At 52.7% G+C, this 21645-nt stretch overlaps 1 protein-coding gene across 2 annotated transcripts in view; it reads left to right on the forward strand.

The window, feature by feature from the left end:
* The first annotated feature begins 3832 nt into the window (after positions 1 to 3832).
* The window catches only part of CLMN (calmin), a 119073-nt gene continuing 101260 nt past the window's right edge, over positions 3833 to 21645 (forward strand). For both annotated transcript variants that reach the window (XM_079914417.1, XM_079914418.1), the window contains exon 1: positions 3833 to 4883. In XM_079914417.1, the coding sequence (XP_079770543.1) occupies positions 4802 to 4883 (82 nt within the window). In that variant the 5' untranslated portion in view covers positions 3833 to 4801. The remainder of the gene's footprint in view (positions 4884 to 21645) is intronic.

Consider the following 21645-nt stretch of genomic DNA (forward strand, 5'->3'; position numbering starts at 1 on the left):
ATTTTAGCAGGAAAAAACGAGCAGACGGACAGACACTTGGCATTCCTAAGGCATAGAAGAGACCCTGACTCTTGAGGAGCCCAGGGCTCAAAGAGTTTTTAGAGTTACGGTTTGGTGAAGTTAAATACAATTTATTTATTCATATACGTGACTAAGTTTTATTGAGCACCTATATGTGCCCATCATGGTACTGGGCTCTGGTAAGACAGTGACGAATTAGGCAGCCCTGCTTGCACAGCATTCTTGAGAAATTTGCAGTAAAGTGGGCTTAAGAGACATGCACGAGTACAAGAACAGGTACCACAAAATCCTTTAGCCAGTCACCAGGTACTGTCAGTTCCACTCTCTGAATATCCTGAGAATCCATCCCCACGGCAGCTGCTCTGGTGTGGACTACCACCATCTGGCACCTGTGCCACCGAGGCCAATAGGGTCTCCCGAGCTCTGATCCCTTCCCACACTGCAACTCAAGGGACAATGTGACCCATTTTCATCCTGCAAAGGCTCCTCTCTGCCCTTACAACGAAGTCCAAACTCCTGTGCTGGGACGTCTCCTCACAGGCAGATTCTCAGTCTTGTCCTCTGTTGGGTCCTCATGCAGGGCCAGGCCACAGGTGGGCATTCAACCAATGTTTGTTACATGAATAAATGAGGTGGGGGAGGGGGGAGGATGGTCTTTACCTTACAATGCAGCCTCATGACGTCATAATGCAGATACCCCGCCCAGAAGATGATCTTGGTCTATTTGAAGGATGATTATTGGTTTATCTAGCTAGGAGTCATCACAACTGCTTAACTGGACTTCATATGAAACTCCTAACAGCTTCCCTATGCTGACGAGTGCTATGACTTTAATGGAGCTATGATTTTTACAATGTTATATAAACACGACAAGGCATAGGTATTTGGGATTGATGTGAGTGGGCAGTGAGGGCTACACGACAACGTCTGGTTTTGCCTTACTCTGTGATTTTGGACAGGTTACTAAGCAGTTTTAAGCCTCATCTAAAAATGATCCCTGCCTAGCTGGCCTAACGAGGTCACTGTGAAGACCAGATGTGCTCTGGTTGAGAAAGGACTGTCCAAACCCTAAAGGGCTGTGCACACAAACGGGGCCATGACAGTGACCAGAGAAAATAGCTTCCCACTATAGGATGTCCCCATCACGCTCCTCCCCTGGAAGTGGTTGGGAGGGTCCACCAGGGTTATCTTTGTTGTTTGTCTTCTTTCCCAGTGGGGTTGTGGGTGTGGTGAGGTAAACCATCTGTCCAGATGATCTGCGTGAAGTCTCCACTAGCAGAGACAGGAAGATCACTGCGCCAGATGTTGCAAAGTCCTTACGTGGGCAGGGATGTTGGTTTGATGATCTCTGAGGTTCAGACCAGGGATCGTCTGCAATTCTTTTCCTTTCCCTTGGCAGGAGTCAGTTTTAAACAATGACAAGGATTCTAGCAGAATTGGGCAATTTCTAGAAAATCTGTTTCTGGAAACTCCCGGGAAGCCAAGCCTTCAGGCAGAGTACTTTTCCTTCTCCAAAATAAAAGTGCAAAAGAAAAATCGTACTGTTAATTCATGCAAGAGGGCAAATAACCGAATCCCCCTGGGAAGTCACACGGCCCTCTCTCCCGGCCAGAACTCCAGACCCGGGAGGCTGCACAGGACTGAGGAGGGAAGGGACATCTCACAGTGTGGTACTTGCCCGGCGCCCAGCAGCATGGGCTTTGCCCATTACTAATATGCAAACATTTTTTGATCGCCTCCCCAGAAGTTTGCTTGGGCCCAGGACATGGGGGAGGTCAACTGTTCGTCATTTGGTCCCGGCTTTCTGAGTTCAGGCCAATAATTAGTCATTTATTCATCCATTCACTCAATATTGAGACCTGTCTCTGTGCCAGGCACTGTGCCAAGGGCGCAACTAGAGAAATGAATGAGACACAGCTCTTGGTCTCAAGCAGTTCACAGTCAATGGGAGGGGGGGGAACCATCAAGTAAACATAATTGTACAGGAGTAATCCAGGTAAAAGTGAAGGGCAGGGGACAGGGAAGGGAAAGGGCATTTCAGAGGGAGCAGAACGAGTAAAAGCCTGGAGGTGACCGCGTGTGGCCATGACCTGCAGTACTTGATCAAAAAGTGTAAAACCAGGATTGATGGACAAGGAGGTGGCACAGGGACCAGTCGGGGAGGACCAGAGTCCAAAGACACTGAAGGGTAGAGGGGTGATATTGACACATTGGTTCAATGACTATCCAAGGACCTTGTAGAGGCCCGCCTCATGCTCAGGGCTGACTCAGGCTCCCACCCTACTTTAAAAACCACCTAAAATTCTTTCCATTTTGATGCAAAGAAAGAAGTTCTTTGGGCTGGTGATCCAACATCCGGTACACAGTTGGTGCTCCATCAATGGTGACCGTGGCCCCTCCCTGCCAGGGAGTTGTTGCCACCTATGCAGTGTTCCCCAAAGATGCAGCATTTCCTTCACAGGAACAGACATCATTGTATCATGAAAAAGGGCCCATCCCTGCAGCTGGCATCTACACCGCTTGTTTAAAGCCTTCTATCCCCTGAGATCTTAATGTCAAGGAAGGCTGATTCTCATGGCGCTTTACTTGGCAAAGAAAATGACTTTCCGCCCAACTTCAGCCCATAACAATTACGCAAAATGAATTGAAGTGTAACAACAGGAGATGGCTAGCCGACGGGGCAAAATTAGGTAAGGTATGGCTTCTAGCACCCTACTCTGCAGACACAGGAGCAGACCCTGCCCCCTGGAGTGTGAAATGACCCTGCACTTTTAAATCCAATCAGGGAGAAGGCAGCACCAACCTCAGCCTGGGGGCATGTGTTTGGACACCCGTGGGTCCCCGTTGGCATCACGGGGCCTCCACTGTGCTCCCAGACCCGCAGATGAGGTGAGCTGGGGCAGGCTGGGAACTCCTGGAAAGGGCCTCCAGAGGTTAAAAGAGAACTTATTGGTTTTCTGTCTGATTGTAAAAATATGTGCTCGTGGTGGGAAACTTGGCAAATGGAGAACAAGGAGAAAGAAAAAAGCAAGCTAGAGCTCCGCACCCTGACAGTAGATTCCCGTTCGCCCTCTGGAGAAACACCCCCCACGGGAGAGGCAGTGCACGTGGGCAGCCACGTCCCTGGTTGTGCCATGGCGATGTCTCCACTGACCCGCTGCCCAAACTGCTGTCGCAGTGGTGCTTCCCTTCATCCTTCAGGCTCAGCTCCAAGGTCCCCATCCCAATTACTTATCCCAAGAGGATTTTTTTCTTGAACTCACTTCTGTTTGCAGTTGTCTGGTTTCTTTGTTTGTTGGCAGTCCACTGTTCCCAGGAATTTGCCTGAGGTAAGACTTCTTCAATGTAGGGCCGTGCCTCAAAGGCACAGGGTCTGTCTATCAGCAGGGGCTCCCTAGTTATTTGTTAATTGGGAAGTAGGCCGTCTGGGTTTCTAGTATTTCAGTACCATGAATACGGCAATGATGAACACGGCCCATATATGTAAATGCTGACGAGCCCTGCCCATTTTTTCTCTCTTGGAATATCTCATATATAAACCATTCTCCTCTCCTCTCTCTTTCTGTGTGTGTGTGTCGGTATTTGTTTTCTGGAAAGGGTCAGAGTACTGAGCTGGAGGCTGGGACCTCAAGTCCCTAGCTCATTCTTCAGCCTTCGGCAAATTCCAGGACTCCAAAGCCTCCTTTTTTCTGTGTTTTAAAAACCAGTAAAGAACTCTGCCTAAGGTATGAGTTGTGAGCACCAAATAAGATAAGATCCTAGAACTCTCAAGACTCAAAAGAAACAGTGAAGAAACACACACACACACACACACACACACACACACACACACACAAATACACCCCACCAGAAAGGCCCATACTCATTTTTCACTTTCAGTAAAGCCCCAGAGAGGGTCACTTGGAGATTCAGGGGCCCTGGATTCCATGGGGTACCCTCCCGGGGTGTCGGCTGCTTCTCCCTCCTCCTCAGAATCTGGGGTCATCTCTGGACTGGATCCCCGGGGAAAAGGTTCCCAATACCCAGACCCAGGAAGGAAGTCTTTCTCTCCACGAGTCCCCAATCTGGAGACAAACGAGCGAATCCCTCAACATCATCTCCACACAAGCTGGCTTCCTACCCAGTCCCTCCCGATGCCGGTAGGTGTCCTTGGGGCGGCTGGGCACGGCTTGGGGGGACCCCCCCCCTCCGCAGGGGGCTGCCTCCCCCAATTTTGCCGGGGCAGAGGACCTGGGGTAGAAGAGTGTGGGTGTCAGGTTCCTATCTGGGACCGGGCTGGGGTGGGGGGAGGCGCTGGGAGTAAGGGTGAGAGGGGGCGGGCCCCATGGGTACCGGGACCCGCGGGCTCATCCCGGGTTGCGTCACCCGGCCCACCGCCCACTGAGACATCACAATCGGAGGGCCGGGACCCCGCGCCTCATTACCAACCCGACTGCAACCAAACAACCCAAGCAACAAACACCCCGGAAAAAAAAGAAAGAAACCAGCCGGAGTCCAGCCTCCCTCCCCGCCCCTCCCCCTCGCCCCCCGGGGCCCCCGCCCCCGGATGCGAGAGTGAGCGCGAGCCAGGCGCCCCGCTCCCGTCAGCTGCCCGCCGCCAGCCCGCGGCGGGGGCGGCTCGACCGCGCGCCCGCCCCGCCCGCGCCCCGCCCGCGCCCGCGCTCCTCCGGCTCCGCGGCGCCGTCGCCGGGTGCGTGCCGCTTGCACGCCCGCCCGCCCGGCTCTCCGCGCCCGCCGCCCGCGCCCGGCCCCGGCGCCCCGGCCCTGCTGCCCGCGCTTCATGGCTGCGCACGAATGGGACTGGTTCCAGCGCGAGGAGCTCATCGGACAGATCAGCGACATCCGAGTCCAGAACCTGCAAGGTAACGCGCCCAGCCTCCCCGGAGAGGGGCGCGGAGCGGGGGAGCCCGGGAGCCCCGGGAGCGGCTCCCCCCACCCCCACCGAGGAAGCTCCGACCCGCGCCGCCCCCTGCCCCGTCCTGACCCGGTCCTGTCACTTACGGAGGGGAAGAGGGTCGAGACACCCTCCCCCAAACCCCGGCATTGCCTCCCCGGCCAAATGAACAGTGGCCCCCGGGGTGTGGGGAGGCACACGTGTGTGTGTGTGTGTGTGTGTGTGTGTGTGTGTGTCGGGGGGGAGCATCCCATTTGCTTGAGGGGGGCGGGGGCGTCACGATTCCCCCTCCAGCCGCAGCTGCGAGTTTGGAGAAGTTTGTACTTGGGCCCTTGGGGGCGGCGGCCCAGGTCAGGGAGGGGAGGAGAAAGCGAGATGGCGTGTGTGCGTGCGTGTGTGTATGTGTGTGTGTGTGTGCGCGCGCGTGTGTGTGTGTGCGCAAGCGGCCCAGGTCAGGGAGGGGAGGAGAAAGTGAGATTGCGTGTGTGCGTGCGTGTGTGTGTGTGTGTGTGTGTGTGTGTGTGTCTGAGTTCGCACAGTTCCTAAGTACCTCCGGGGCTAGGGGAACTTAATGGGGCGCGGCGGCTCGGGGTGGACGGGGGAGAAGGAGGTCAGAGGCGCGGGTCGGTGGGGTCTGGCGGCCTCTTTGTTCGGGGAGCTGCCCCTCCCCTGGCCCGGGGGTCACCTGGGAGGGGGTGGGAGGGTGGGGTAAGGGCGAGAGGCCGCCGGCGCGAGACGTTGGGACCTGCGTCTGCCTTGGGACGAGGTGAAAGAGACACTTGGGAGCCGGCAGGTCTGACAAGGGCTGGTGTGTGTGGGGGGGGGTCTCCCGCCACAGACGACATGAATTTATCTTCCAGAGGAGTTTGTTCATTGTGGAAACTTAGCACAAACATATTTAAAGGAAAAAATTCACCAACAATCACCCCATGACCCATGCACGCCCCCCACACACACATGAAGAAAGCGGCTTTTCATGGAGGGGTACTTCCAGCCTCTTTCTTTTCATATGTGGACTTTGCAGAACTGGACAGAGTTCCACCTTCCGCCTCTCTTCACCCACATAGACCTGGACAGGGAAGTTTAGCAGCTTCCTCTTCGGGCTTGGGTTTCTAGAGATTGCAAGGTCAGGGGGCAGCTCAGAGACAGCTGGGAGGCCTGGACAGAGAGTGGGTGGGGCCGTGGGTCCCAAGCAGGTGCCCTGCCTTTACTGCTGGAGGGCAGAGAGCCCCAGCGGTCAGGGTGCAGTCTTGGGGGGTGACTAGGCAGTCAAGTTTAAACATTACACCTGATAAAATATTTCCTGGGAGCCCACATGGCCTGCTCCACCCCTAGGTTGGGCAAGGACAGTGCAGGCAGAGGTGACCTGCAGTGGGGAGGAGGGGAGCCTAGTGCACTGGACACTGGAAACTTGAGTTTGCTCTGAGCTCCCTTGATTTTTTCTGCAGTGATTTGTGTAAAGTAAGGAGGATTGAGCTGGAGATGCTGAAAATGATCTTTTTCGCTAAGCCTCACGTCTGGGTCCTGTTGCCTGAGAACTGACATCCTATTTTGGGGGTGGGTGTCAGTATCTTTTGCTGAGATGGCATCTGGTTTGGGCCGTCAGGGTGTGTGTGTGTGTGTGTGTGTGTATGTATGTATGTGTGTGTGTGTGCCTTAGGCAATCAGTGGGTGTTTATTAAGCACATACGAACCAATTCTTGGTGCAACAACTTCCTGCACTCCTCAACTCTCGGTAAAAAGGAGATCGACTTTTGTGAAGGGATGTTCAACAATATGAGCAGCTAGTTACACCTGGAACAGTGAGAGAAGGCTTCACTCAATGGGGACAATTTGAAATGGGTCTTGAGGGTTGGTTAGGAGTTCACTGAGTGGGCTCCTCTCTCTCAGCTCCCAGTGAACTGTTCTCACTTTTAGGCAATTGCCAATTGCAATTTGAGCATCAATGGGCTTTGCCATTAAAAAAAATGAATTTCTAACTTTATGTATATTAATGATTATGTACATGTATATAAAATATGCATTAATCTCAAGTACAAGCCCAACACATTTTTGTGTATGGATACACCTGTGTAACAACTGCCTAGATCAAGATGTAGAAGTTTCTAGCACCCTGGATGGATGCTTTGTCTCTCCCTTCCCACTCACCCCCTCCAACAAAGCAGCTACTATTTTTATCTTTATTGCTGTAGTTTTGCCTCTAGAACTTCTTATAAAATCGAATAGCACAGTATATATACTCTTTTGAAATGGCCTTTTTTTGTTCCACATTATGCTGGTGCGTTTCATCCACTTTCTTGCTTGTATCAGTAGTTGCTTTTTTTTTTTTTTTTTTCGCGGTGCGCGGGCCTCTCACTGCTGTGGCCTCTCCCGTTGCGGAGCACAGGCTCCGGACGCGCAGGCTCAGCGGCCATGGCTCACGGGCCTAGCCGCTCCGCGGCATGTGGGATCCTCCCGGACCGGGGCACGAACCCACGTCCCCTGCATCGGCAGGCGGACTCTCAACCACTGCGCCACCAGGGAAGCCCAGTAGTTCCTTTTTTAAGAGAGTTTTTATAAAACTACTGAGGCAGTTTTACATATTGTAAAATTCAACCTGCTTTAAGTTTATAATTCAATGATTTTTAGTAACTCTGCAGAGTTGTGCAAACATCCCAACAATGCAGTTGGGGAACACTTTCATTACCTGCTAACGGCCCCTAGTGCCCAGCATCTGTGTCAATATCGCTCCCAGCTCTAGATCCAGGCTGTCCGTAGTTGCTTGTTTTCGCCGAGGACTCTTCCATCACATGGATGTACCACAGTTAGTTGATGCGTTCTTCGGTGAGGGGCGTTTGGGTTGTTTGCAGCTGGGGGCTGTCCTCAGTGGATGGAGCTGTCAGTCCTGGCGGGCGCTGTGGAGTTGCTGACCAGCGTCGCTGAGGAGAGGCTAGGAGAGACAGTGGGCCAGGAATCTGTCTTGTCTCTCTCCATCTTTCCCTTGGCATCCCCGTCTCTTAAGGATGCTAAACAACCATTTTCTCTCCTTGTCTCTGTGGTGCTCAGGAAGTCCAGCCAAAAGGCTGGGTCCAGAAAGCGGTCCTCGCCATGCCTAGAACGTCTGCCCAAACCAGCTGGTGTGTGTTGGCCGGCCCTGGACGTGTCTGGGTGACACGTGGGCCGTGGGCGGGGGCCTTGTTCATCTGAACTCAGCATGGGTGGTAGTCAGGAGTCCAGGCAGAAGGGTTGTATTTCAAACTCTGTGCTGCTTTCGCGAGCACAGGTAGAAGCAGTTGTCGTGGTGATGGGACGCTGGGTACAGGGGAATTTCACAAATCTGCCATCATAGGGACTGAGGCGGATCACCATCCTCCGTCAAGCTTTTGTCTGTGGCCCTGTGGAATTGTGGAATCCATGCAAATATGACTGTGATGTCACCAGACCATCCCCCAGGTCGGGGGGAGCAGGGCAGAAAGCGTGGCCTCTCCCAGGAGGGCTGTGACAACTCACTACCTGACACATGGGCACGTGAAGTCCTCTTGATGTGCTCACTTCGGTGGCTCATGAAAGTGTCTGTAAATGAAGGACTCCCTGGCAGGGAGCATGGATGTCCATCTGGGCCAAGCTGCCTGTGCCACCCTCACAGGGTCCTTCGCAAGGAAATGGGGGCGGCCCAGCTGTTGACCTTTCCAGAAGGGAGAACATGGAATTGCAGGATGTGGGCAGCCGCCTGGCGGCCCCCACCTCCTTGGAGCCTCGTGGGGTAGAGCTGAGGTTGGAGGCAGCACTTCAGGTCTGTGCGTTAGTTCTCAGCCAGGCTGTGGGCGGCAGGGGCTCCGGTGCCTTTCCGATGACAAGGCTGCCTGGCTGCCCCCTCTCCCTCTTTGGCTTGGCCTGAGGGTCCAGCTGAATGCTCCACCAGTTCTGGGGTCCCCTGACTCTTGGTCCAAGGCAGGTGTCAGGCCAGTGTTTGGAAGATGCTCCCATTTCTGTAGAGAGCCTCCACCCCGCCTGCCCCCGCCCCAGGATTCATAGTCCTTTTCTGCTGAGTTTAGCAAACATGTGCCAAGCATCTAGCATCGTGCAGACACCAGGGGATGCAGAGCTGGTTCTTGTCCCTGCCTTGAAGGAGCATGAAGCCATCACGGCACCCGGCCAGCCCGGGGTTGGCATTTTCTGCTCCTGGAAGCACAGACGTCCGTTCAGTTCGGGACCGTCTCCTGTTGCTCTGGTGCCTGTTGGGTCTGATGCTGTGAACTTTGACCTCATTGTTCCGGAGCGACCTGGCCAGAGTTGGAGGTGGACGGAGTTAGATTAGGCTGGGCAGACATAAGGCTTTCCTACTGCATCTCTGGGGCAGCCAGCTAGGTAGGGGTGTCCAGCGCTACCAGCTGAGCCCCGCTGGCTGGAGCTCCCTGAGTGGCAACCCTCCCCCCTCTGCCTCAGTGTCTCCCTCAGTCGGAATTTCTTGGGAAGCAGTACCACCCAGGGTTAGCAAACAGAAACTGTGACTCAGGGCACTTGGAATTGACTGCCAAACAGAGGTAGTAACAATTAACCCGACTTCCAGCAGCCTGTGTGCCAGACACGGTGCAAACTGCTGTGTTTTAATGCTTCTGCGAGCCTTTAAGGCTGTTTCAGAAGTGGAGAGGTAGAATGACTTGCCCAGGGTCATGGGCTTGGAAGTGGAGCTGGGCTTTGAACCTGGGTCAGACTAAGGCACACTTCCCATCGCACTGGCTCTGTAAATCTTGGGCAAAGGCTGCACGGGTGAAGGAGCTGGTAGCCTCAGGGCTGGGAGCTGGGAGGGCCTCTCACAGTGGGGGCATTGGAACCAGACCTTGAGGGCAGAGCAGAAACTTAACTGCATGAGTTCTGTGCTGCACAAGCCGGTAGGCAGGAAAGTGGCTGGGATCTCCTGAAGGCAGGCTCAGGGCCAGGACTGTGCCCGCGTGCTCACGATGGGCCCTTCTTGCCTTGTTACCCACTTCCTCCTTTCCTTCCACTGGCCCAGGCCCTCCTCATGCCTGCCCAGTCTCCGCAATGACCTCTTTATGGCTCCGGGCCTTGTGTCACCTCCTTCAAGCCACCCACCACCCAGCCACCAGCACATGTCCCTGCGAATGCCTTCAGCGGGTCTCCACGGCCACCCTGTGCGCCCAGGGCAGCTCCCGTCCATCCCAGGACTGATAGCATCATTATCCACAAATGCCGGGATGTAGGAAAGGTCAGGCTGCACCGATGTACTGGGTCAAGTCCAGGCCCCTTTAGGCCCTCTGGGGTCTGGTTCAAGATGCCACCCCAGGCTCCCCTCCCACTCCCCGCACCCAGTACCCTCCCCTCCCATTCCTTAGGTTCTTATCTCCAAGCCTCTAGGCCTCCTGTGCAGACAGCCATGGGATTAGGGGTGTCGCCTGGTCAAAGTGATCCAGCGCCCACAGGAGCCAGGGAGCCGAGAGGGAATCTTTCCTGCTTCTGTGTCCCTCAGCTCTTGGAGGGCACAGCGAGCTGCTGGAGGTTTCTGTATAAAAACCAAAGAAAATCAAATTCAGAGGTTTCACCGTCCTCCAAGAACTTGCTGCCCATTAGGGCCCAGCCCCCGGGGCTGTGTGCTTGGTTCTAAAGGATGAGTCATCATGTAGAACATTGCTTTCAGCCCCCCAGCTGGAGTCAAGTCACTGGCTTTGAGTTAACTCTGGATTTTGCCCACAAAAGGCTGTGTTCCAGCCCTGGCTGCATCTCTCCCTCCGGGTGTGGATTCTTCTCGAGCAGCCTTTCCAGGTGGGAGCATTTGAGCAGCTGGGGAAGACACAGTCAGGACGGGGCAGCTGAAGGCCTGGGTCTGGGGCCTGGCTTTGCTGCTCACTTGCTGTGGGATCCTGGGAGATCTCCTCCCCTCCCTGTGCCTCAGCTTTCACATCTGCAAAAGGAGAGGGTTGGACTCTCAGGGGCTCACATGGCCCGCCCCCGCCGAAGGGGGTGTAAGGAGGGTGGGACCTGGACAGAGATGCCCACGTAAAGCCATCGTCATCCCGGCCCCTGGAACACGTGGGCGGGTGGCCGTCGTGCAGCTCTGGGCACCGCTGAGCACAGCTGGCTGCGTTCCTGAATTCTTTTCGCTGCCAGGTGCAGGAGACTCACTCCCACTAAGGGTTCCATGTAGAAAAGGTTGCAGTTCGTGAGCTCTGTTGGAAAAGTACATGTGGGTAAATGATGTACCTTCGTGGTTTATCTGGGCTGATTAATTATGGTTTCTATGAAGAGCCCAGGAAAGGCCTGGGACACCTACTCCGAACTAGCTGGGCAGAGTTGAAGGTGCCCTCGGGGGAGGTTTAGGGACCTGCCCACGGTCCTGGCAAACTGGGCGGAGGGGGGCACGTTCTGCGCATGCACATTTGTACTGAGGAACGTTCGAGACCAGGTAGAACAGAAGCCCGTCCCCGAAAGGGTTTGTCAGCCGTGAGAGGGAAGCCCCCGGAAGAGGTTTCTCCCTGAATCCCTTGTGAGTGGCCCCGGTCGTGGTTGACCTTGCCTCCATCAGAGCAGTCCCGCGGGGTGAGGTGAGGGCGCTCCGGGGAAACAGCCCTTTGCCCAAGAGGCCCAGATTACAATAACCACCCTCCCGGACCCGGGGTACACTGTGGCATTTAATCTTTGCCTGGAACAGCTGAGGCGCTGGCAGAGTCCTGCCCAACAAGCCAGAGGTCACTCCCGCTCCGCCTCAGAGGGGACGAGAGAAAAAGAAAGTAATTCTCTTTTCAGGGGTTGAAACATTAAAAGTAAACTCCCGGTTCCCATAGAAACCTTTTCTTATTTCCCCCACCCCCTCCCTGCACCTCTTATTTTTTAAAACAGTGGTGGATTGTGTCAGCCACAGAAGGAACTAGAGCCAGCATCAAAAATCACAAGTGTGGCTTTAAAGAGTCTTTCACAGTTTTTTTCCCTCACTAGTCTGTCTGCTTTGCTTTCGTTAATTTTTTTTTTCCTATCAGAGCAGGGTAGATTGGTGAACTACGGTCTGAAGGCTAGATCCAACCGACCGCCTGTTTTGGGGCATAAAGTTTTATTGGAACACAGCCATGCCCATTGGATTGCATGTTATCCAGGGCTGCTTTGCACTCACAGTGGCCATTGAGTAGTTGTGACAGAGGCGATCCACAAAACCAAAAATATTGACTCTCTTGGCCCATTTGGAATGTGAGAATCCAGAGAGCTTCCTGTGGGGTGGCAGGGACCTTGTATTCTAGACCCAGACTCGGGGCACGTGACAAGTAGGAGATGTTTGTGAATGGCTGCTGCACGTGTGACAGCCCAGCCCTCTTTGCAGAGGATGCATGCCTGGAGTGGGTTCCGCACCCACTTTAGAAATGGACTTCCCCACTGGAAGCCTGGCCATTTGTGCAAATAATAGTTACTGAGTCCTCCTGGAAATGCTGGGAGCTGGGATGGAGGGATGGATGGGACACTCTGGGAGCCCCTGGTACCCAGAGGACACAGGCATCATGAGGCTAAGATGAGCATTTTAGGACTGAGGATGCCAAGGTGTGTGCTGCCAGGAATATGGGGGGAGGGGAGGCATGATCCAGCCTTAAGGGTGGTGGCCTGGAAAACTCTGTAATCCCAGAGGCAGGCAGTGTGGAACCAGGGGGTAGGGGAGTATGGTAGGGGTTTGGCAGGGGCCTCTCTGGTGGGATTGCAGCCAGGGTTGGGGGGGCCAGTGCAGGGGAGTGGGTCCCAGAGGACCCATGCAGCTGCATTCCCCTTGACCTTCCTGAGCACCGGGATCCACTGCTTCTTGGAGGTGACGGTCCAAAGCCCCGAGGACCAGGAAAAGCCAGGGAAGATTGGGGGAATTTGGCAGAATTCCTGAAGTCCTTCTGGTGTCAACCAGCTCCTGCAGAACTGGGGGGTCTGACTGGAAGACATTGGGGATCCGATGACGTCATGCCCCACTCCTGCTTCCCCCTCCTGGGGGGCCGTCCAAGTAGGCAGGAGCCTTTGCAATATTTATATCCCTTTTAAACTATTTTTAATCTTTTACGGTATGACATACTTAAAAAGCAGCAGCGTTCTGTGGCCTTCTCGCTGCGAACTGGGGCGAGGTGGGGAGAGGGCACAGAGATGGCCCGACAGTTTGGTGGTGACATAAGTTAGCCCTCGGATGGGCTCCTCCACCGGCCCCTCCCTCACCTCTCGCATCCTCAAGCGTCTCTCCCATCTACACCTTTCCTTTCTTGCCTGCTTTTGCGAACATTCTCCTTGGCGGTTGCTAGGACCACTGTTTTCCTGCTCCCAGCTTCCCGGGTCCCACTTCAGCCCAGAGATCCGGAAGTCTTTCCCTCGCCAAATCCGTCCTCTACCAAGACTCCTCTTTGCCCTCAGGCAGAAACCCTGCTGTGTGTTCTGGGCACCCTCACTTCTGTCCTTTCTGGAATCAACCAGCTGCACCCGGAAATCATCCTGTTTATCCCACAAACCACTCCTTTCTCGTCCCTGTACCTTTGTCTGCATGACTCCTTCTGCAGAGAACGACTGTGGCCGCACCTACGGCAGCCTCCCTATACCCCGCCTCGGGGGAATTCACAGCCACCTCCCCTGGACTTCCTGCCGCCCAGCCCTGAGTAGGTCCCTAGAGGAGTGCACGCATTTTTGTCCCGCCAGCCCCCAACATGGAGTAGGTCGCCAGAACTGTTTGCCAAGCTACTGTTGGCTGAACTGTGGTCCACATCTTAATCCCCAGAACCTGGGAATGTGTTACCTTCCTAGGTAAAAGGGACTTTGCAGCTGTGGTTAAGTACAGGATCTTGAGATGATCCCAGGTTATCCGGGTGGGTCCCATTAATCAATCACAAGCATCCTTATAGGAGGGAGGCAAGAGGGTCAGAGAGGAGATACGTTGATGGAAACAGAGGTCATAGCGATGCCATTGCTGGAAGGAGCCATGAGCCATGGAGTGCAGGCAGCCTCTAGGAGCTGGAAAAGAGAAGGAAATGGATTACTTTCCTAGGGCCTCAAGGAACACAGTCCCGCTGATAATTTCGATGTTAGCCTGTCAAACCCATTGTGGACCCCTTACCTCCAGAACTGTCAGATAATAAATTTGTGTTGTTTTAAACCTCTAAGAATGTGGTAATTGGTGACAGCAGCAACAGGAAACTGATACATGAATGAATTACAAGTGGCTTATCAAGCCTTCTCCTTTTTCCTGGAAGAGACACATTGGGGGGACATTTGCGCACCTGGAATACCCTTTAGGTTCTGTGGGAGTATGATGGACACCCAGGGTGGGGGCGCTGAGCTGAGTTTGAGCCAGGAGTGCAGAGACCTGGGCTCTGGTCACAGGGTTGGCGCTGCTTGGTTGTGGAACCTGGGAAGGCTGCCTGACCAAGGACAGCAGGGCAGGACTTGAGTGGACAAGAGAGGGAGTCTGCCCGGGCCTACAGAGACTGTCTGCCCAGAGGTCCAAATGCAGCAGTGCTGTGATCCGAGATACACATCGGGCTGTGAATAACCAGGGGACGATGTCATGGGCTGGCCCTGTGGCCTATGTCCTGTGGCCCTGGCGGTGTGGATGGTGCAGGAAGTGGGTGATGTCACAGCAGCCTCCAGGTACACACCCTGTCGTGTGGACCCTGGGGTTCAGCGTGCTCCGGCACCAGTAACATCTCTGTTCTAATCCTTGTGTTGTTTTAGAGTTGAGATACGTGAACTCTGGAAATGCTGATAACTCCGAGTGAGTCAAGTCTGGAATATTTTGGATAAACATTCTTCTATTTCATGTGAAATATCAAAGTCTATTTGGCAAACCAGAGAGCATCATTAGAGGATTGGCTTATATGCCGTTCCTGAGTTTTTTCTACATTACATCAAGCATTAAACATACAATTATGAGGAACTTAAATTCCCAGAGAATGGAAGGAAAGCCCTAATCGTGCCTCACTGTTTAAGTATGGTTGAATGACATCATACTGTACTTCTGTTGTTTCATTTATTTTCCTGAACTTCCCCTCTCTGCTTGGTTGAAGGTCACCCCATAACCTTCACTGCTCTGGTTCCATCGGCTCCATGGTATTGTTTATGAAACCGATAGTGACCATTGATAATGACACTTCCATTTTTTCTCTTTCTACTTATTTTTATAAAACAAGGATGAATTGCAATCAGATGTTCCAGTAACTCCCCAAACATGCGGTACAATGAAGATGCCAGTGTAGCTAAAAGGCTCCCCTGTGCTGTAGCTTGGCCCCTTCCTTGTCAGGGTGATTTAGCCAAGACGCAACTTGAGTGACTAAAGAGAATTTGGGGCGTTGCTGTTGTAAAATGTATAATATACAGTACAGGTTCTATAAAAATCAGTTAAGTCAGGGGTTGTCTTAATTGGTTATGGGGCATTGATGCTGTGATTATGTTGAGTCTGGGGGATGGGGGTTGACCCCTTGCTGGGTCCTGTGCTGCATCTTCCCAGTAACCCCTGTGGTGGGCATTATCATCTATCCGCCCAGAAACTAAGGCTGAGCAAGGGTGTCACGAATGCCAAGCTACTGAGCTAGTAAGCGGTAGAACCAGGAATCAGAACCAAGTCTGGGAAGAGGGAGTAAGTTGTGGGGAGGGGATGTTAAGAGGGGAGACTGATGGGATGTGGACTTTGGGGAGGGGAGAGACTGAATGAGCTCTGGCTCAAGGCCCCGCTGGCTGTGGACGGGGCACTTGATTTGGAACCCAGGAAGAAAGCTGGGCCAGGCTGAAGGCTGTTTGGCAAGCAGTCAGCCAGCCTTGGGTGTTGCTTCTCATCAGAGTGGGCTCAGTGGCTCTGCTGTTCATAGTCACCTGTGTACCACGCACCTCACACTGTGACGGAGTAAAGTCTAAATTCCTAACTGATGATTCCTGACTCGTAATTCCCCGGGGCAGATCTGAGAATCGCGGGGACAAGGATCCCCTTTTCAGAGGTTGAGGAGACGAAATCCTTGTAACCTTGAATTATGGCAGAGGTGACTGGAGGCGGCCACGGGAAACCGGCCTGCCATCCTCGTCCCGGGCCGTACTACGGCCATGGCAGATTATAAAGCACAGTCATCCCCATTACATCATTTGAATTCTCCTGGAACCCTCTGAGGCTGGTGTCATAGCCCCACTCTACAGATGCAGACACTGAGGCCCAGCGGAGTTCAACCACTTCGCTCTGTCCCACAGCTAGTGAGCAGCAGTCTGAGGTTGCCTTCCGCACTCTGGTGTCTGGGACTTACCCTGGACCTGCATACCCACCAGCACTTGCTGAGGCTGGTCTGTGCAAGGTTATTCACTTTCCCTTCGTGTACACAAGGGACTGTGTGTGTGGAGCTCTCCTTTGGAGAACCAGTCTGGCCTTTGAGCCCGCCTCTGATCTAAAACAAAACGAAACGTGATACCTTCCAAATCAAAGCTGAGGGCCTTGGGCCTGGGTGGCAGTGTGTTGGCAGGCCTGGGTGCTAGCCTGTTGAGTTCCCAGAAGTGTTGTGGGCAAGAGCTAAGTAGTGGCATGTGATGACTCACTTGTGGGGCGGTGGGGGGATGAGGCGTGCCGTGATGCCACAGGAACAATGATGGGCTGGCAGAGGGGGAGGCCAGGAACCAGACAGGTGTTACCCTTGATAGAGTGTGACCGCCCAGGGTGGGCACTGCTGTATTTGGATTTGTTATTAGTGGTGGCTTGTTGACTGTTGGTTTGCCCTGGTAGACCAGAAGGCTCGTTGGATCAGTCCCTGGGGCCTGTCCTGTCCACCACTGTGTCCCGGGGCCTAGCCTCCTGTCGCAGGCTCAGTGCGTGCTCAGTTCATATTGGTTGAATATATGAATGGAGACTCAAAAGGAAAGTGTAGATTCTGGGGTCTGGCAGAACTGGGGTTTAAGTTTTAGCGTCTTTTTAGTGTTGCCTAGCTGTAGGTGGTCTGAGCCTGACAGTATCTTTTTGGTGAAGAGGGGAATAAACCCAGCTTCTCTTAGTTGTGAGAACATTCGGTGACGTCACGTCTTCCTCAATGTCAGTTTCCCTCTCCCTTGCCTTTTCCAAGTCCTACGTATGAGACTATACTTCTCCAAGGTTTATAGGAAAAACAGTGGTTCCCCCTCGTTGCCCCTTTTCCCAGAGGCAATCGCTTGCAGTTTATTTTAGTGCAGCAGTCCGCAGCCTTTTTGGTACCAGGGACTGGTTTCGTGGAAGACAGTTTTTCCACAGACCGGGGCGGGGGGTAGGTGGGGGGGGGATATGGTTCAGGCGGTACTGCGAGCGATGGGGAGCGGCTGTAAATACAGAGGAACCTTCGCTCGCGTGCCTGCCGCTCACCTCCTGCTGTGCAGCCGGTTCCTAACAGGCTGCAGACCAGCACCGGTCTGTGGCCCAGGGGTTGGGGACCCCTGTTGTAGCGGATGATTTTGGTGTTTTCTTCCACGTCTGTAAATCACATGCATGTATTCCTTTGTCTTGAGTTTTTGGTTCTAGGCTCCTGTTTCCTTCTATGGAAGGTAAGGATGTAGGTCTCCTTTTTACCTCTTTTAACCTCAGCTCTTTCCTGTCCTCCCAACTTCCTGATACATTTCATCATAATTTTGGTAAGATCAGTAATTGGGGTTTACACTGTTCCTACTAGATCAGTGAGATTCAGAGCTTCGTCGTGGAGTAAATTATGATCACCTCTCCTGCTGTACTTTCTGGTTTCCTTGGAGTTAAAAATTGTCTACTGTTGTTGGCATATGTGCTTAAATTCTTCCTCAAAGTCTCTGTTAGTGTCTGGATAGCCCCTCACGTTGTTTGGATGCATCAGGTAAATTCTCTCCATTTCCTCTTCCTGAGCACTGCAGGATCCTCTGACCTGTCTCCAGTCTGGACTCACTGTCCCCCACACCTGGGACCTGGCTGTTACCTGGGCCGTCTGTCACCATCACCTGTGGTTCCCTTCTCTCCTGGGTCAGATCTGCCATTTCCTGTCTGCCTCGTATGGCTTCGTCCCTTGAATACAGGAGCACATCCTTCCTGAGAAGATGTGCCTAGAGGGTGAAATTTCTGAGAACTTGCACGTGGAAAAATCAGCTTATTCTCCACTAATTCTTTTTTTTTTTTAATATTTATTTATTTATTCTTTTGGTCACGCCGGGTCTTAGTTGCGGCTCGTGGGCTCCGTAGTTGTAGCACATGAACTCTTAGTTGCGGCATGCATGTGGGATCTAGTTCCTTGACCAGGGATTGAACCCAGGCCCCCTGCATTGGGAACATGGAGTCTTAACCACTTCACCACCAGGGAAGTCCCTCCACTAATTGTTGATTGCTAGATTAGCTCGGCATCAAATTCAAGGTTGGAAATCATTTTCCTTCCGAGGATTGAAAGCCTTGCTCCACTGCCTTCTGGCTTCCAGGGTTGCCGTTGAGAAGCGTGAAGCCATTTTGGACTCTTTGTGTGGCCTGTTTTGTTCTCTCTGGAAGCTTATAGAATCCTCTTTTCGTCCCCAGTGCCCTGAGACGTCAGGGTGACCAGCCTTGGTGCCGGCCTCTTCTCATCTGTCATGCTGAGCTCTTCTTAGTGAGACTCTTCCAGCTGGAACTATGTCTTTCGGTTCTGGGAAATTTTCTTGGATTATTTCATCATGGTTTCTACTCCTTGGTTTTCTCTAATCTTCTAGAACTCCTTGTATTTGGATATTGGTCCTCCTGCACTAATCCTCCAGTTTTCTTATCTTTTTCTATTTTCCATCCCTTTTGCTTTTTTGCTCTACTTTCTGGAAGATTGCATCAATTTTATACTCCATATTTTAATCTACCACATTTTTAATTTGCAAGAGCTCTCTTTATCTTTTTGAATTTTATTTTTTTACTACAGCAGGTTCTTATTAGTTATCTATTTTATACATATTAGCGTCTACACGTCAATCCCAATCTCCCAGTTCATCCCACCACCCCCCTCCACCCCCCACGAAGAGCTCTTTCTTATTCTTAAGAGAAGTCCAGAATCTTCTCTTCCACACTGACAGTAGTAATGACGGACAGTGGTGGCCGGGGTGATGCTTTGAAAGGCAGTGGTTGAGAGCACTGGTTTGGATCTCGCCTCTGCCACTTCCTTGCTTTGTGACTTTGGGCGAGTTATTTAATTTCATTATTCTTCAAACACCTCGTTTTCAAAATGTGAATAATACTAATGTCTGCCTCAAGAGCTGCAATGATTACAGGAGGGACTACAGGGGGAGGGTTGGGAGTTGCGCATGCACACTGGATGTGCTGAAATGGGTGTGTTCCTTTTGCCTCTCCCTCTGTTTACTGCGTTTGTTTGGTCTGGAGCTTTCCCATTAGAAACTTCTTTCTTTAGCTGGCCGACTCATTCACAGTCCTTGGTTGGCTACTCATATTTAAGAGTTGGGAACTAAAATGTATCCTGCAGGCTCTGAGCACAGGGGGCAGGGCTCCTTGACTAGAGCTCCTCTGACGGGTGCCCTGTGGGTTGTGTCACAGGGAACCTCGATGTCACTATTTTTAAGTCTTTCCTCCTGGGTGGGCAAACTCCCCACTGAAGGGTCTTACAGTCTCCTGTCTGGAGGGTGAAGGTCGAGCTGCTGGGGGTAAGGGCTGGGGGTCTGGGAGCTGAAAGAAGGAAGAGGGCTTAGGACAGGGAGGTCCTCTGCATCCAGTATGTGTGAAATCACTTAATCTGCCTGTTTTGAGTGCAATTCACACTGAGACCTTCTGTTTTACCCTCTTCAGGGAATAAACTTCCAGTCTTGTGCCTGATGGAGGAGGGATAGTCCCCCAGCTAGGAGACTTGTGGGAAGGGATACCGGGACCTGTCTGGTTCTTTCCTCTAAGCCTCTTTTTGCATTCCTCCATCCCAGCCGCGTTTCTAGAGATACCTGTCATCACTCTTTCCTGAGCCTTTGAGACATCCGCGTTGTATGTTGGGTTGATTATTGTCCTTTCTCGCTGCCACTTGGATATAGATTTCTTGAGTTTGGTAAATGAGGTATCAGAGGCTGGTCTTCTCTCCACCCTGCAGAATTTGTCCCTGTGTTCCCTTCTGTCCTTTCCATCCTGGAAGGTTTCTATTCTATATACACAATACATCCAACAGACAAGATCCCTTTACTCTAGGTTTTAGTGGAGTTTCCAGATGGACTTGAGTTAGAGCCCGTGTTCTGTGTGTCCTCTTCTCTGAGAAGTCACTCCCTCACCTCTCCAAGTGTCTCGGGACAGCCGCGGAGGAAGCTGGCAGGCGGGTGCTGCGTTCACCTTAGCCTTGAAGATTCCAAGTGTGAAGATGCTTGCTTGGCGATGTTCCCTTCCCTTCTGACTGTTTTCCAGAGCCCGCTGCTGAATGCTTGTTACCAGGAGACCTCGGGAAAATAGCAGGAGGGCTTCAGTCACCTGATGGCTGTTTTCCCAGCCACACACTGTGGTTACCTGGGGCTGGGGACCCAAGGCCTGGGGGTCAGGGATCTGGGTGGGTGGAAGGACTTCCTCCCATGAACTTGCCACTGAGCTTCCCCCAGGCCTCAACACCCTGATCAGTGGGCTGAAAGCTCCTCTCGGCTTGACAGGTGGGGTTTTAATCCGAACCCTGGCGCTAATCTTTATGCACTTGTTTTTGCTGTTCTTGTTTTAAAGCTGCAGCCTCTGCTGCCCACGGGTTGCCTTGGCGCCTCGGGAGACAAAAACCAAACCACTGAAGGGAACAGGTTGTTTGGTTTCTACGTTATTTGATGTTGGAACCCTTCCTGCTTTTATAAAACCTTCCCAAGCCCAAAGTCACAGGCTACGTGGGGGAGAGTTGGCTGGGGCCAAGCTTTGAAAGTTAAGCTATTCTTCATGGCAAGATTAAAGATTATCCAGCCTGAGCCTCCATCAGATACTGCCAGGCTGAGTTGACTTGATAGTCTAGATTTTTTTAATTTTTTTTTTTTTGCGGTACGCGGGCCTCTCACTGCTGTGGCCTCTCCCGTTGCGAAGCACAGCCTCCGGACGCACAGGCTCAGTGGCCATGGCTCACGGCCCCAGCCACTCTGCGGCCTGTGGGATCCTCCCGGACCGGGGCACGAACCCGCGTCCCCTGCATCGGCAGGCGGACTCTCAACAGCTGCGCTACCAGGGAAGCCCCGATAGTCTAGATCTTTGAGTGGGTTGGATTACCCGGGAGGAGGAGCGCAGGAGAAACACCCTTTGAATAGTACAGTGAAGACCGAATCAATACATGACCCTCCAGGACCCCTGAAATGATGCCTCTTTATCAACCGCAGCCCTTATCGAGTAAACACAGTTGATCAATAAGAACAAAACCAGAGAAAGAAGAGCCTGAGGTGTTGGAAACCAGGGGTGAACTTGAGTTTTAGCTCCTTCACTTTGTAGCTGTAGAACGTTAGCCAGATTACGTGTCCCTGCGGAGCTTTGATCTCTTCCACCTGTAATGTGACTTCAGTCACAGGAATGCCCTCTCGGGGTTGTTTGGAGGATCCAGTGAAACTGTGAATGCTGAGTGCCCGATACCAATCAGGACCTTCTGAACAAATGTTTCTTTCTTTTAATTTAAAGTGAAAGCGGAATTGTGTTGGTATGGTGGTCGATGTTTGGGTAGGGGTTCAACTGAATGGCGTGAATGAATCCATCACTTAGTCAATATGTTGAGGTCAGATTTGGTGTCTATACTCAGGGGTCACGTCATGGAGACCACAGGGCAGTAGTTGACAAGCGCTCAGTAAGTTGTCTAGTTGGAGGCCTGGAGTCCCTTGGAGATGGGCGA

Source organism: Stenella coeruleoalba, assembly GCF_951394435.1.
Source record: "Stenella coeruleoalba genome assembly, chromosome: 2".
NCBI classification, from domain to species: Eukaryota; Metazoa; Chordata; class Mammalia; order Artiodactyla; family Delphinidae; genus Stenella; species Stenella coeruleoalba.